The 16,038-nt window shown below is 41.4% G+C and overlaps 2 protein-coding genes across 4 annotated transcripts in view; one reads left to right on the top strand and one right to left on the bottom strand.

Moving 5' to 3' along the window:
* MATCAP2 (microtubule associated tyrosine carboxypeptidase 2) overlaps positions 1 to 3,730 on the top strand; it is a 99,017-nt gene extending 95,287 nt beyond the window's left edge. The window contains exon 7 of the mRNA XM_014068567.2: positions 2,043 to 3,730. Within this exon, the coding sequence (XP_013924042.1) occupies positions 2,043 to 2,204 (162 nt within the window). The 3' untranslated portion in view covers positions 2,205 to 3,730. The remainder of the gene's footprint in view (positions 1 to 2,042) is intronic.
* A 1,799-nt stretch (positions 3,731 to 5,529) lies between these two features.
* EEPD1 (endonuclease/exonuclease/phosphatase family domain containing 1) overlaps positions 5,530 to 16,038 on the bottom strand; it is a 197,532-nt gene continuing 187,023 nt past the window's right edge. For 2 of the 3 annotated variants that reach the window (XM_087713082.1, XM_087713081.1), the window contains 2 exons: positions 7,521 to 7,715; positions 5,875 to 6,014 (listed from right to left, as the gene is read on the bottom strand). In XM_087713082.1, the coding sequence (XP_087569208.1) occupies positions 7,536 to 7,715 (180 nt within the window). In that variant the 3' untranslated portion in view covers positions 5,875 to 6,014; positions 7,521 to 7,535. Of the gene's footprint in view, positions 6,015 to 7,520; positions 7,716 to 16,038 lie in introns of all 3 variants that reach the window. The other variant, XM_087713083.1, reaches the window with a different exon arrangement.

Here is a 16,038-nt window from a genome sequence, read left to right as displayed (position 1 = left end):
TTAAGGATTTCTGTTTGGTATGAAATGGTAAAGCTGTGTACTGATGAGGAATGGAAAGAAGCATTGCTTATTCTAGACAGATATTATACGGGACTTTTACAAGACTTATTTGAATCTCAATCCAAACTGCGCATGAAGTGTTTTCTGTGAGGAAAGCGGGGACTAAGATTTATTTGAATTGCGGTTTGGGATGAATGGAGCTGGGAGGAGTGGGGCAGAAAGGAAGGTGGAGCGGGATATTGATGAAGGGATCTTGGGATTGAACGAACTGGTATATGCAATTTGGGCTTGGGAGGAATAGAGACGTGAAACGAAGGGTAGGAAGATGAGTAGCGAAAGCATGATTAGACTGCTCTGTATTTGAAGATAAATTGATTTTTGTATAAACTAATATTTGAATATAAGGTTAAGAAAGGCTATCTGGAGAGTCTACAGGAAGATGGGGGTAAATATCAAAGAAGTAAGGGACGAGGACAAAATATAAATGGAATGATTCACACTGTTTAAATTTTAAGAATGATGGGAGGCTGAGCATAATGCAAAAGAATTTTTTTAAAAAAAATTTTATTTACTTTTTCGTTTTTTTTTCTTTTTTGGAGTGTTCTTTTTATGTTATTTTCATTATTATTGTTAATAAGATATTTTGAAGGTGAATGGTACTGAACTGTGCCGGGTGTGGGACCTGGGAAGTCGGAGGGGGTTAGGGAGGGGGGTTCATTGGGGGTGGGTGGGTGGGTGGAGATATAGTTTCAATATATAGAATAAGAAGAATACACTTGTATACTGTTGATCCTTATCTTTTCTTTTTATTTTTCTCTTTTTTTTTCTTTTCTTTTTTCTTTTTAGCGTAAAAGGAATAGAGAAATGCACCATAGTGAGAAGTGGAGGAAGGGAAGAGGGAGAAGTAAGGAGGGAGGAAGAGGGGAATGTAAGGATGAGAGGGGAAGGAGGGTGAGGAAGGCGAGAAAGGAAGGCAGGAGGGGAAAGGGAAGTAGGAGGGGTGATCGTTGGAGGGAGAAAGGAAAGTTGGAGGGGGAAAAGAAGGGGTGTATGAAAGTGATAGGTTGGGTTTATGAGTTGTGTTTAGGTTGGGGTTTTTCTTTTCTTATTATTATTATTGTAAATATCCAGTATATAAGTGAATGTACAAAATTGAAAATGAAAATGAATAAAACATTTAAACAGCAAAAAAAGACTGGACTACTGTAACACGCTCTACATGGGGCTGCCCTTGAAGAGTGTTCGAAGACTTCAGTTAGTCCAGAATGCAGCCGCGCGAGCGATTGTGGGTGCACCTAGGTACACCCACGTCACACCTATCCTCCGCGAGCTGCACTGGCTACCCATTAGTCTCCGAATCCGCTTCAAGGTGCTGGTCGCTACCTATAAAGCCCTACATGGCATCGAACCTGGGTACCTGAGAGACCGCCTCCTGCCGATTACCTCCCTCAGACCGATAAGATCTCACAGGCCAGGTCTCCTCCGGATTCCATCTGCCAGCCAATGTCGGCTGGCGACTCCCCGGGGGAGAGCCTTCTCTGTTGCAGCTCCAGCCCTCTGGAATGACCTCCCCGTGGAGATCCAGACCCTTACTACCCTCCTGGCCTTCCGCAAAGCCACCAAGTCCTGGCTGCTCCAGCAGGCCGGGGTGCCTGTGAAACATCCAGCCCCACAGAAATTGTGAATGTCCATCTTTTTTAAAGTATTGTCTTTGTCTATTTATCCCCTTTCCCTCGTCTATTGTGAGCCGCCCGGAGTCCTCCGGGAGTGGGCGGCATACAAGACAAATAAAATGAAATGAAATGAAAAGATTCAATACCACTTAGCTTTAAAAAGACCAGATCAGTTCAAATAAGTGCTGCCATCTACTGTTTTTTCCTGCATTACACTTTATTTTTGTTAAAGGTGTTTGCTTCCACTGTTGGTTTCATTCTAAAGTACCAGGTGGAGCTACCTCTAAAGATGAAAGCATGTTTAGAGAAATTTGGTGCTTTGAAATAAAATAACCCTGACATTATTTCCCCCCCTGCCCCCATATCTAGGTTTCATATGAAGATGTGGATCGTCTGAAGGATTTAGGAATGACTGAAAACATGAGAGTGCCACATTTTTTGCAAGACTATTCTCGGTACATGGAACATTTAGAAAAGATCATGGAAGTCAATGAGATATCTGACTCTGAACTCCAAGCTCTTGTATCCTAAACCAACCTATATCTCTGTTTCACATGAGTCACTCTTATGTTTTAGTGCTGATATAACTCATATATTAATTGAACTTATTTTTGATCCCTGGCAAAACCCTTATTTTTGATCCCTGGCAAAACCCATATTTTTTGGACCTGGCTTGTTTTTTAAGACTGAAAAACTCTAGCTACAAATTTGAAACTCATTGTTTTCATAGAAAGAAAATTCCCATTTTAAAATGGCAGTTTTAAGTATGAAGCTATATGTAAACCAAGCAGATTAAATTGTAGCTATAACACAGACATATCTTTTAAGAAATTATTGTGTAGATTTATCAATAGCACATTTTCAGATTCTACTGGCTTTTGTATTGTCTCTCTAGAGTACACTATTTAATATTTGGGGGGGGTTAACTTTTTTTGATTTGTTAGCCAATTGTCTTTTGCTATATCAATAGGGTCAATGCCCTACTGTGGGGTTTGCTATCACCACACTCACAATCTGTGCTTTAACCATTAGAATTGCAAGGATACCACTAAATGCTTGAAAGGTACTGGAAGCATGGCTATGTTTCATGACTATGGTTGTATGCTGTAGTTTTGTGGATTTTGCATTTACAGTGTATAATCCATTTGATGTCGGTTTGTCTCATTGAAATTCAGTAATGGGAATTATGTGAAAGAGCAGAGAAGGAAAATGATCTCCTGTCATGTTTATTAGTTTCCTAAGCGCATTCCACTGACTTGTCTTTATATTTTCATATTTCAGAAAATTTAAGGAGATGACATTTTGTTCTTTATTTTATTTTTGATCATGTATAAATAAATTTACAAAAGGAAATTGGAAAGAAATAAAACTTGGAATTCTTTTTTTAAAATCCTCTATTTCCGACTCGCACTGAAATATATTGATATATAAATAATTCTTTCTCTGTTTGTTACTGATATAGTTATAAAAAGGCTCTATAGTGTAATGCTTGTGAGATATTTTGTTTTATTAATATAGAGTGCTTATGCATGACTGCAAAAGTACTGAAGCCTATTAGAAAAGTTTAGGCTAGCCTACCATGTTTTTCTTTTTTTCTTTTTTAAGACATTGATGTTTTTGTTTTTGGCACATATATATTTATTACAGTGATGGGATGTAGAACCGTACACCCATTTTAGAGTAGGTTTTCCAAATTCTTCCACACATCTTAGCATTATTTAATTCAATGACAACCTATTGATGCAAAAACCTTATATAACAAGAAGACTGGAAAAATTAATAATTCATCATACTAGAATTGTGAAAATATTCTTCAATACAATGATAGACAAAGACAGATGGTACAAAGATCAAAAATATGCATTGAATTTATGCAAATCAATATGTCTTGTTATTAGTCTTGTTTATGTTGGATTCATAAAATGGATCCATAAACATTAATTCTGAACTGTGTGAATTTCATAGAGACACCTGTTGATTTTAGAGATCTCTGGTGTTACTATTTATACCAAAATTCAATTAAATTAATGATCCATCATAATACTTTTTTAACCCAGTTAAACAACAGCTTATCTCCAAATAAAGTCTAAATGTTCATTGTATGTATTGTTTAGTATTGTTTTGATAGCATAGGCAATGCACTGTGACTGAACCTTATATTATTTCAGAGCAGAGCTGTTATAACTATGCTATCATTTAAATGGTCCTAATACAGCATGTTAATATAGCTAAGGGTCAGTATGTTTCTGCATTTATTTCTTATCTGTTCTAAACCTATACCATTAAATCCATTGCAATTGTAGTGAATAAATATAGTCTAGAGAAAAACATAATTCAGGGTTTTAGGGAGAATAAAGTAACAAATCTTTACCAAAAAAATGATGACTGCGTCCATGAATGAGAGGAATCATTCTTGGTTGAACTGACCAACAAGTCTTGGCATGATGTTTTATTTATCTCTTAGGTAAAACATAAATCCAATCTTAGAATGTAAGTGTTGAAAATAATGAATTTCACAATAACTTTCATAGAATTTGGTGCATTAACAAAAATAACTTTCTTTTATCTATACTCATTTTCTCAAGCAAAAGTATTTAGCAGCAATAGTATTTTTATTGGGCAGTCTGATCATTCCCTTGTCCTCTATCTAGATTTTACATACTGAAAGCAGTATTTTCTTATATTGAAGAGTGAATTCAAACATACAGATTATAGACTTCACATACTGAATGTTCTAATTTTACATGCAATGTTACCATGTTCAAATTATTAGCAATGTATGTCATTCTGCCCTGCGAAATGTAATTTTTACACAAATATGAAAAAATGTGATATATGGATAATATTTGTACAAGCAAAGTCACCTTCCGTTCACAAAGAATGCTTTAAAAATCTGGTGGAATTTACCTGTTATTCTACCTTAGAATACATCAATAATTTGACAGTCAGCTGATTTCTCCATCAGAAGGACCTCCCTATCAATTCATTTTAATAATGTGGTTTTTTTCTCTTTTTATAAAATATTTTGGATTTGTAATTGTGGTTTTGTAAAGTTTTTCTGGATTTTTTTTGTGGCAAACCTGTTCTTAAGCAGTTTTAATGAAGTGGTAAAATAAAGTATATTTCTCCTAGACTGTCTCATTATGGTTATATATAACCCAAATGAAGTTACTGCTAAATAAATGTATTTGAACCAACAAGTACAATTCTTTTATCAATTTATCACAATTTAAAAAGTATGCTTATATTATCAGATATGGGATTATGAAACATATATCTGTATGCTTGACTGTAAGCATGCTTTAAGAAGTTATACCAAGTCAACCAACCCTATTTGGCTTCAATACAAAACAACATTTCCCAATCTGTTTTCCTATGTTACTTCACAACATACATATACTCATGTAAAGTTGTACAAACTCCAGATTTAAAAAAAAGATTCAGAATAATGTTTTACTTGTATAGAACCTGGATATATGTTTTTTTAAAAAGGCAACAGTTGAATTAGGAATAAGTCCTAATAGCCATGCTAGTTGAGACTTACGGAGTTTTAATTATTAATTAAATTATTATTATTTTTAAATTAAGTGATCTAGAAGGCACCAGATAAGGCTAACATAATCTGAATTGTAAAGTGATCAGCTTTTTAATGAATTTTGGAGGAGTAGTTTTTATTTCAAATGATGCATGACTCAAAACTCGTCTCTAGGTAAAGAGTAGGTATTATATGCAATAGCACTAAGGATTTTTTTCTATTGCTGAACTATCTTAAGCAGATAGCAGAATGCCCAAGTCTGTTCTTCCATGAGCTATTAGGTTCAATGATAGTATTTTATTAGAAGCAGAAGAAAGGAAATTGTGAACAAACACAATAAGTGAATTTTATTTGCAATTATCCAGGTACATCCATCCTCAGAAACCCCCATGTCTCCATAAGTCACAATCCACAGAATGGCAAGTGTCCTAAAAGAAGTGGGAATAGGGAAGGGAGATGTTAAAAGCAGAAGCATATTCAATTTTAAATGAAAACAAAATACACTTGTATTTTGACACTTGACACTTATTCAGTGTCAGACCTTGAGTGAAGCTATCTTCTAACCATCTTTTGAGGAAAGAAAAATGTAGCTTTCCTCCTTTTTCATCACCGTTCATGTTTAGAATTCACATCACTGCATTCCACTAGCACTCCACCTCCATTTTGATTTACATCCTTTCTATTCCAGTCCCTCTCAATGTAAAATTCAGCTAAAACTGGACAATGACTTGATGCTACTCCACCCCATGACCAGTTATCAGGGATCCAGGGGTTTGTAAGACCTTCTCTTACAACTGCCCAATGACCTGTGGAGAAAAAGATGAGTGTCAGTATTTGGGAAGACAAAAAAAATCCTGACAAAGCTTATTACTTTTAAATGTTAGTATGAGGATTTTATTAGAGATAGTGCATCAAATATTATAGCATCAAGGAATTTAGTGAGTACAAACCTACTTAGTGCTCAGAAACACCAGGGATGGCTGGTACTTAATTTAAAATTTCTTTTTGAAAGAAAATTACAGCACAAAATACAGAAAATGAAATTAAACAAATGTGGGGAGTTATTATCTAAAAGAATAATAATTATTCTGAATAATTATATTTCTAAATCAGTGGTCCCCAACCTTTTTATCGCCGCGGACCAGTCAGCCTTTGATAATTTTACCGTGGCCCGCTGAGCGCGTCGATGACCAGCGCTAGTAGCGTAGCCTTGCGCAGGCGCAGTTCAGTATGGCTAGCGTAGATAGCGTAGCACAAACTGCGCCTACGCAAGGCTACGCTACTAGCGCTGTCTACGCTAGCCCTACGTAGCTGCGCAGGCGCTCTTAGGTTTTTTTCAGGAATTGGCCAGCGCTGAAGCGCTGAAAAGGAATGAGAAGGGCGGCGCTGGACACAGGGGGGCGGTGGGCCGCTGGTGACGTCAGAGTGCCACCAGCGGTCCAGTAACACCCCTTGTGCCAGTTAGCCCTAATTTGCATACAGAAAGAAACTATGGCCCCCGGCCGCTGCAGCGATCATGGCCCCCGGCCGCTGCAGCGATCATGGCCCCCGGCCGCTGCAGCGATCATGGCCCCAGGCCGCTGCAGCGATCATGGCCCCCGGCCGCTGCGCGGCCCGGTGCCAGGTACTCCACGGCCCGGCACTGGTCCGCGGACCGGGGGTTGGGGATCACTGTTCTAAATTATTAAAATTAACATTTAATTTACAGAGAAAAATATTAAAGAAACTATATATGTAATATAGTAAGGGAAACCTGAATATCCAAGGTTATCATGCCTTATAGTATGCTGTATACCCAAAATACAATTGAAGGAGTAGAGCATGTATTTTTATATATTTCTTGCTATTCTAAGTATGATGTATACCAAACTGCTGTGTAAACGTTTGAAGAAACGTTTGTAAATAATATAAAGCAAATATATTCAGCCTCTAAACCAAGGGAATAGACGATCTACCCACTTGTAGCATTGTCTCACCTACTGCAGCCCTTGATTTTCCCAAAAAAGTTAGATACAGGCCTTGATCAACAAAACATTGGCTATTCTAATGTAAAACATCCCCATATAGCAATCTTTAACCAATTAGTAAGTTTTAAATATGTTAGAAGCAACTCCCAATCACCCCAGGCAGCAAAATATTTGACTATATTGTGGAAGATGAATAGAGAATGCTAAGATAGAGCCTACATAAAACTGACATGATACTGCAAGGAACAGGCACACTACAAAATAATATTTGCTACATTTGAAGCAGTCACTGAACTAACAATGATATACAATAATTGAAATTCCATTTGCAAAATGGAATCTTACCAGTGAAAATCTTTTTCAAACCACGACTGATCCAGATATTGTCCAGAGATTTGGAACCTTGAGGATTCTTTGTGCTGATGTTTGTGAACGTACTTGCAGGAACCAGATGGTGGAACTTTTCCTTTCGTAACATGTCATGGTCACTACTATCGGGGGGCTGGCTAAAATCACCCAAAATTGCCACATCTTTTTCCCCTAAGTTTGGAAACAGTTAAAAGGTTAGTGGAATGTCAGAACTGATATCCAGATGCTATATCTTCCTCCAGCTCAGTCTGAATGTCCCAGCTTTTAAAAACTGCTGTCCACTATGGAGATTGCTTCTGTGAGAATGTCTTGATATATCATAATACCACTGTCTCTTCTATCAAATCTATTCTCAAATCTCAGTTCTAACCCTATCCAAAACCCTTTGTCATTTAATACTATAACCTATCCCCCCATTTTATTTATTTTATAAAACGGAATATGATACTACTATACAATAGTGCTAAATAAATAATTAGGCAAACATAGTGATGTGACTGACAATACATCCATACACGTCTCTTGTACACCTAAAATGAAATTATTGGGAATAACTCTCTTACCCAAATGAATAGGTTTAATATTTCCATTATTCTTAATTTAATATTATCTATCTAATTATTTGTTTTGTTATCATTTGGATTCTGGGGGGGAAATCATGAAATAATTTGATTGTAAAGAACAAAAAGTGTTTAAGTCTATCTATTTTCCAGTTTTAAAACTGATCCAATAGCTGTTCTGTGCATGGCCATCTAGAATGAGACAAGGAAAAATTAATAATAGCTCAGAAAGCCAAACTGTTTTAAAACCTAAAAACACCATATTGATGAGAACACAAATATGGAGTTACAGAGAGGTTTAAAGAAGTAATAGAAAAACATTAAAGCATACTCTACCTCTACAAACCAGATGCATTTATTATTATTTGGGGGTAGCTGTAGCTGTTCCTTGCAAAAGCTACAGCTAAAACAGATGCCTGCACATTCAAGCAAACAGAATAAAACCTTTTTCAAGGTCATGCTTTGTCCTACTTTTCATACCACTGTATCCATAATTTAAAATTAAGACTTGTAGCATTTGCTGTTCTAGCTTCCTACTTCTGGGAGAATAGGAACTTAGCAAAATATCAATTTAACTAGGATTTGAGTTCTGTTATAGGATGAATACTGCATACCACAATATTACACAACACTATATAATATATAGAAAGGTAATATTATATCTGCAGGGTTTGATATAGTATTCAGTGAGACATCCAGCTTGATTATAATGAATGGATCACCTAACTTCTGCTATAGTTGTCAATCAAACCATGAAAAATCTTTAAGGAAGACCTCACACAACTGCAATTTCCAATTTTTCTGCTAGCTTCTACATTGACTCTGCTTGTCAGAATCCAGCTGTAATGGGTCCTCTCCTAACTTGAGAAAGTAAAGACTCTTGAAACGGATTATTTCAAAAGAAACCTTTAATCAGTCAGGATGGAAACTATTAGAACCAAAGCAGCATCTGAAAACCTTTAGGCCATGTAAATGGGATTAAGCTGCTAATGACCCCTCCCCTTTGTCCGAATGCAGATTCTGACCAATACACAAGTGTGAAGATGCGTCCTTAACTCTTTTGCCCTGGGAGTCAATAAAGCACATGTTCCCATGGCTATCTCTAGTTAGACATCAAAGTTATGTATCCCACATGGCTATCATAAACATCCCTCCTGAGATATTGGGACCTTCAGTCTCCTGGTGACAGGAAACCAGTTGTAAAGTTGTGAATTTTTTTCAATAGGGCAGGGGTCCTAACGTGTTTCTCTACCCATTCATTTTAGGCTGAAGATAAATGCTTCCAAGCAACTAAGTATTGGGTTTTTCCCCTGTGGGTCCTAGAGTCCAGGATTTCCTTAATTTCAAAATGTTGTTCGCCTTCTATCATGATAGGAACAGGAGGTGTAAGTGCATGTGGTCTGAGTTGTGAGATTACTTCTCGTTTGAGTAAACTAACGTGAAACACTGGATGGACTTTCCTGAGTGTCTTTAGCAGGAGTAATTCTACTGTTACTGGGTTGATAACTTTGGTGATCGGGAAAGGTTCAATGAAATGTGGCCCTAATTTCTTTGATGGTTGCAACGACTTCAGGAATTTTGTCGATAGGTATACTCTATCTCCAACATGGAAGGGTTTGGGATCTACTCTTTTTTTCAGCTTGTGTTTGGAAATCCTCTCTAGCTTCCTGTAACGCTAATCTAACCACTGGCCATGTGTTTTGTAGGTTGTCTATCCATTCTTTTAGTGAGGGGATGGTGGGTTCCTCTGTGGGTAGTTCAGGCATGAGGTTGAAATCCTGGCCTGTTGCTACTCTAAAAGGGGTGAACCCAATGCTTGAGTTCACAGCGTTATTGAAGGCCACTTCTGCAAAAGGAAAAAGATCAACCCAGTTGTCCTGTTGAAAATTAATAATACATCTTAGGTATTGTTTTAGAACCATGTTTCAATTTTCAATTTGACCATTGGTGCACGGATGTGACTGGAGCTCAGTCCTTGGGTGGTGCCCAGTAAGTTTAAGAATGCCCCCCAAAATTTTGAGGTCAATTGGACCCCTCTGTCAGAGATGATTCTCTGCGGGGCTTCATGAAGGCGATAAATGTGTATCAGAATGACTTGCCAGGACTTTTGGCAGTTAGGATCTTTTGGCACAGTATAAAATGTGTCTGTTTTGAAAACAAGTCTGTTACGATGCAAATGACGGTATTCCCTGCGCTTTCTGGTAGTTTGACGATAAAATCCATAGCTATCTCCTTCCAGGGTACTGAGGGCTCGGCTACCTTATGTAATAGTCCTGGCATTTTTTTCTTGGCATCTTTTGACTGTTGCACAAATTGGACAGGCTGGCTACATAGCTCTCTATGTCCTTTTTAATGACAATTAAAATTGCCTTTTAATTAGATGTAAAGTTTTTACAAAACCAAAGTGTCCTGCTAGTTTGGAGTCGTGGCACCTTTCCATTAAGTACAGTCTTTGGCTGGCTGGAACATACAACGTCCCTCCCACCCAACCTAGGTTATCTTTCACCAGACAGCTGTCTTTGTGGCTCAAAAACCATTCGTCGGTGGTAAAACTTTTTTAAAAGTTTGGGTGGTGTCATTGTCCTCCAGAGTGTCTCGTTTTCCCTGGGATCTGGTGGTTACTCTAGTGGCTAGTTGGTCTTGTATCATGGGTTTGATTACATTTGGCTTCATACTATTGTATTGCAGTTTCCTGGATAGTGCATCTGCCAGGAAATTTTTCTCCCCCTGGGAGTTATCTGACCGTAAATTCAAACCTTTTAAAGTACTGAGCCCATCGTACTTATTTTGGAGAGAGTTTCCTTGGGGTCTTTAGGGCTTCTAAATCTTTATGATCCGTCCAGACTTCAAAAGGGATCTTACTCCCCCTAAGAAATGTCTCCAGGTTAAAAGAGCCCATCAACTTCCTAAGCCTCTTTCTCCTAAATGGGCCACCTTTGCTCAAATTCATTCAATTTTTTGGATGTGTAAGCACATGGTTGTAATTGATTTTCCTCATTTCTCTGAAGTAAGATGGCTCCTATCGCCACATCGCTAACATCTGCTTGTATGACAAATGGTTTCTCTGTGTCCAGGTGCTTTAGGATCGGTTCTGTCAAAAGTAGCCTTTTGAGTTTTTCAGATGCCGTTTGGCATTCCATTGTCCAGTTCAAAGGCTGCTTCAGTTTCGGGTTTTCCTCCCCCTTCATTTGTAAGAGCTTGGTGATGGGGAGAACAATTTGGGTGAAAGCGGGGATAAACTGCTGGTAAAAGTTTGTAAATCCCAGGAAGCTTTGCAACTGTTTGCATGTTCTGGGTGGTTCCCAGTCAAGTAATGATTGCACTTTCGAAGTATCTATTTCTATGCCCTGGTGTAAAATGTGGTATCCTAAGTAATCAATTTTTTCTTGGTGGAATTCGCATTTGGAGAGTTTAGCATAAAGTTTCACAGAGCAAAGTTTGTTCAGAACCGCCCGGACTAGTTTTACATGTTCTGCCTTGGTCTCAGAATATAATAAAACATTATCAATATAGACTATGCGGCCCTTATATAAATGCTCCTGCAACACTTCGTTTATTAATTGCATAAATACTGCAGGGGCCCCTTGTAGCCCAAATGGTAGCATTTTGAATGGCAGTTGGACTTACCTGAACTGCATGTTTAGAAGAGAAGCGTGGGAGGAGTAACACATGGTATTAACCAAGACTTCTTGCCTATTGGAGACTGAGGTATTAATCTTTTGGAGCCACACCTACTGACCTCCTCCGACTCTCCCAGATTAACCGATGGATCGTAGTAGACTCTGAAAGGAAGGACAAACAAAAACCACCAAACACATATCCTTCCTAATTGATAATGCTGAACCTGGACTCACTCAGGCCCCCCTAGGTGCGGGGCGCCCAGAACGGGAGGGAAATGACTCCTCCCATGCTTCTCTTCTAAACATGCAGTTCAGGTAAGTCCAACTGCCAGTTTCCGAAGAGAAGGCGTGGGAGGAGTAACACATGGGACATACCAAAGCTAGGTGTCCTGGGAGGGATTAGTTGGGCCTGAGCCCCCTCGGGAGTCCAGAATCCCTTGCAGAACCCTCCTGCCGAAGGCAGCCTCCGCAGAGGCGTAGGCGTCCAATCTGTAATGTTTAATGAAGGGAGGAGAAGCCCAGGCGGCCGCCCGGCAGATCTCTTCTATGGGTGCCTGGGTGGACCAGGCTGCAGAGGTGGCTGCACTTCTAGTGGAATGAGCCGTGATGCCCTCAGGGACCTGAAGACCTTGAGCTCTGTAGGCCTGTGAGATGGCCGCTCTAATCCATCTGCTGATGGTGGCCGGAGAGACCTTGGCTCCCCGGGAGGAAGGCTGATAAGACACAAACAGAGCCTCCGAGCCCCTAAAGGGGGCCGTGCGCTTCAGGTATATGCGTAAGGCTCTCCTGACATCCAGCTTGTGCCAGGATTTCTCCCTGTCACCTGAAGGGTGAGGACAGAAGTCCGGGAGAATAATCTCGAGAGCCCTGTGGAAGGGAGAATTAACCTTGGGCATGAAAGCGTGGTCCAGTCTGAGGATGACCCGGTTATCTAAGAAAGTGCAGAGGTCCGCCCTGCTGGAGAGGGTGTTGATTTCTGAAACTCTCCTGGCCGAGGTGATGGCGACCAGGAAGACAACCTTGAGGGTTAGAAGTTGAAATGAAACCTCTCTCAGGGACTCGAACGGGGCCTCCGTGAGGGCCTGAAGGACTGTGGGGAGGTCCCAGGTGGGGAATCGATAGACCACAGAGGGTTTCAGATTCGCCACCCCCTTGAGGAAATGCTTTAGGACCAGATGTTGGGACAAGGGAGGAGCATTCACTCCCCCTAGGACTGTGGATAGGGCGGAGACTTGAGCGTACTAATGGCTAGACCTTTCTCATGCCCTTCCTGGAGGAAGTCCAGGACCTGTGGAACCGAGGCTGCAGCTGGGCGGAGGCCCCTAGTCCGGCACCAGTCCGCGAAGGCCACCCAGGAGGTGTTGTAGATGCGAGTGGTGGACTGTCTCCTGGATGCCTCCACTGTTCTGATGACCCTCTCGGAATAATGAGCCTCCCTTAATTGTTCCCGCTCAATCGCCAGGCGGTCAGATGAAGCCACTCCAGCTTCGGATGCTCCAGAGACCCTTGGCGCAGGGCCATAACCCCCGCTGGAATCCTCCAGTGGGGAGCTGTGGACAGATCCACGAGGTCTGCCAGCCAGGGGCGGCGAGGCCAGAAGGGAGCCACCATTATCATATCTGCTCCCTCCGCCACCACCCTCCTCAGGACCCCGGGGATGAGAGAAAGCGGAGGGAAGGCATAAAGAAGACCTGGAGGCCATCTGCAACGCAGAGCGTCCGTGTCCATTGCTCCCCTGGTCAGGAACCTCGAAACGAACTCTGGCAGCTGGGCATTCTGCGGGGTCGCGAAGAGGTCCACCGTCGGATGTCCGAACCTCTCGCAGATCTGACGGAAGATCGAGGAATGGAGCTGCCACTCTCTGCTGTCCACCATCTCCCTGCTGAGCCAGTCTGCCTGATGGTTGTCCGTTCCGGAGATGTGTTCGGCTTTGATGGACTGAAGGTGCCTCTCTGCCCCGTTCCCGAGCCGCAGGGCCTCGTCGCGAAGGGCCCTGGAGTGAGTGCCACCCTGACGGTTTACGTGAGCTTGGCTGCTATGTTGTCGGTCAGGACTAGGATGTGATGACCGGCTACCGAGTCCTTTAAGTGGCGAAGAGCCAGATGGATGGCTCTGAGCTCCAGCCAGTTGATGTTGTTTCGTAGATCTCGTGGGGTCCAGCGGCCCTGGGCGATCTGATTCTCCAGGTGGGCCCCCCAGCCGAAGAGACTTGCGTCTGTGGTGAGGGTCCTCCTCATCGGCTCTCTGAAGAGGCATCCTCTGTTCAGGGCTGGGGAAAGCCATCAGCAGAGAGATAGCAGTACCTGGGGTGTCACTCTGATTCTGAAGGTAGCATCACTCGTCCCGGCTCTCTGGTGGGGTAGTAGGAACCACTGGAGTTCCCTGGCATGTAGTCGAGCCCACGGTACGATTCCTATGCACAAGATGAACTTCCCCAGGAGCCTGGAAAGAAGAACTACAGGGACAGAGTGTAACTTGCGAACCTCACGAATCATTTTAATGATACTGTCCTTGCGATCTTGGGACAGGAAGACCTCCCCGGCTACCGAATCGATAATGGACCCTAAGTGAAGGAGCCTGGTGGAAGGGGCCAGGTGACTCTTCTCCAGATTGATGGAAAAGCCCAGGGCCCTAAGGGTGTCAATGGTGATTCCCAGGTCTCGTTCAGCTAAAACGGGAGACCTGGCCAAGACTAGGATGTCATCTAGATAACAGAATAAACAGACTTGTAGTAGAATTAAGAGACCAGGAAGCCAAGCGATGCAATATAGGAAAAGTTTATTGAATGCGCAGGTTCAAACATGCCAAAATAAGCATCAAGGGTTTGAACCCCGAAGGGTCCTTAAAGCCATACATTTATAGTGCAAATTACGTCATCATCTATAGAGGCAGTGTTTAAGCATATAAGGTCATGAGAGGAACCAAAAACTGTCTATGCCAGATGGCCAACAGTTACTATTCCTAAAATATACATGGTCAGCACCTTATAGATCATGCGTGACATAAACAGGGCCCATCTTGCAAGATAACAGGAAACTCCCCGTCTGGGTCGACTTGTTCCCAGATGTGTAAAAATATTTATTGCTCCTTCAGCAACTGTCAGCAATTGTTTTCTGCTTAATGGTGCAAAACCTCAGCTTTAATCAGAGTATTTGATATTAAACATGGCCTGTAGAACTATGGTTCATAATTGGGCCTCTTAGCCCACCTTAGTCCCCCCTTTGTGACTCATCTGACATTTCCAGAAGAGTCACATACTCAGGTTCATTGGATGGTTCTTCCACAGGACGCATTTTCTCATATTCCCATAGAGCCATTACCTGTGCTGTTGCTTTTCGCTCTGCTATTAAGGAAAATACAGCTTGCCTTCTCCCTGTGGGCTATTTCTAGCACCCACCTTGGGCAGGCCTGTCCATAGGGTTACATTGAGGCGTACTGGAGTGTTGGGATTATAACATACAGTCTTTCCTTGCAGGGTGCACAAACTATACATAGTTTTGTTATGAAGGCAATTCATTTTAGTAGACTTACACCCCTGGGGTGACTGCGTATACACAATCAATACAGTGGGCACAACAACAACATCCACATTCACAGGTACAAAATCAGCACATATGGTTAGTAAAGATGATAAAAGACGAAAATAATTAAAGGTTAGTATGCTGGTCCACTATTCTTCACCCGTGCGTAGAAAGTCAGCTTCCGGAGTGACTTAGCAAGGGTTCTCCACTGCCGACCTTTGGAAAATTCGCCGGGGGGGAAGGCTGCGCTGGCTCTCCGTCTTCCCTTCCAGGTGCGGGATCTGTCTGTATGCAACTGTCCGTTAGCGAATGGGACACCAGCAAATGGCCACCAGTCAACCGCTAATTGACTGTTCCGCCAATTGATTGTTGGACCGTTGGGTTGGCGTACTTCACAATACAAATAATGCACACAATGAAAGCAAGAATCACAATACCTATAGCAATACAACAAAGGATATAGTTGGACTTTATTGACGAATCAATTTCAACTTCAACGGTTGGTCGCTGGGATGTGTGGTCCATTGTTTGTCAGCGGCCCTCTTTACACGAGTCCAATGTATCCAAGTTTTAGATTCCGCAATCTTAACAGCAAGTGGAGATGTCATAATTACCTCATAAGGTCCCTTCCACCTCCCTTCTAATTGTTCCTTTTTCCAATGTTTTACCCATACTCGGTCCCCTGGCTTGAAAGAATGACACTTAGTTACCAATCTGGGAGGGGTCTGCTCTAACACATAATTCCGCAACCTGTTTATTTAGTTCCTGCACCATTTCCATGGCCCAAACTCCC

Source organism: Thamnophis sirtalis, unplaced genomic scaffold, assembly GCF_051295495.1.
Source record: "Thamnophis sirtalis isolate CommonGarterSnake01/CBP01778 unplaced genomic scaffold, rThaSir2_p1.2 scaffold_4, whole genome shotgun sequence".
NCBI classification, from domain to species: Eukaryota; Metazoa; Chordata; class Lepidosauria; order Squamata; family Natricidae; genus Thamnophis; species Thamnophis sirtalis.
Note: the sequence above shows the minus strand (reverse complement) of the source record. Positions and strands in the feature narration are given on the sequence as shown.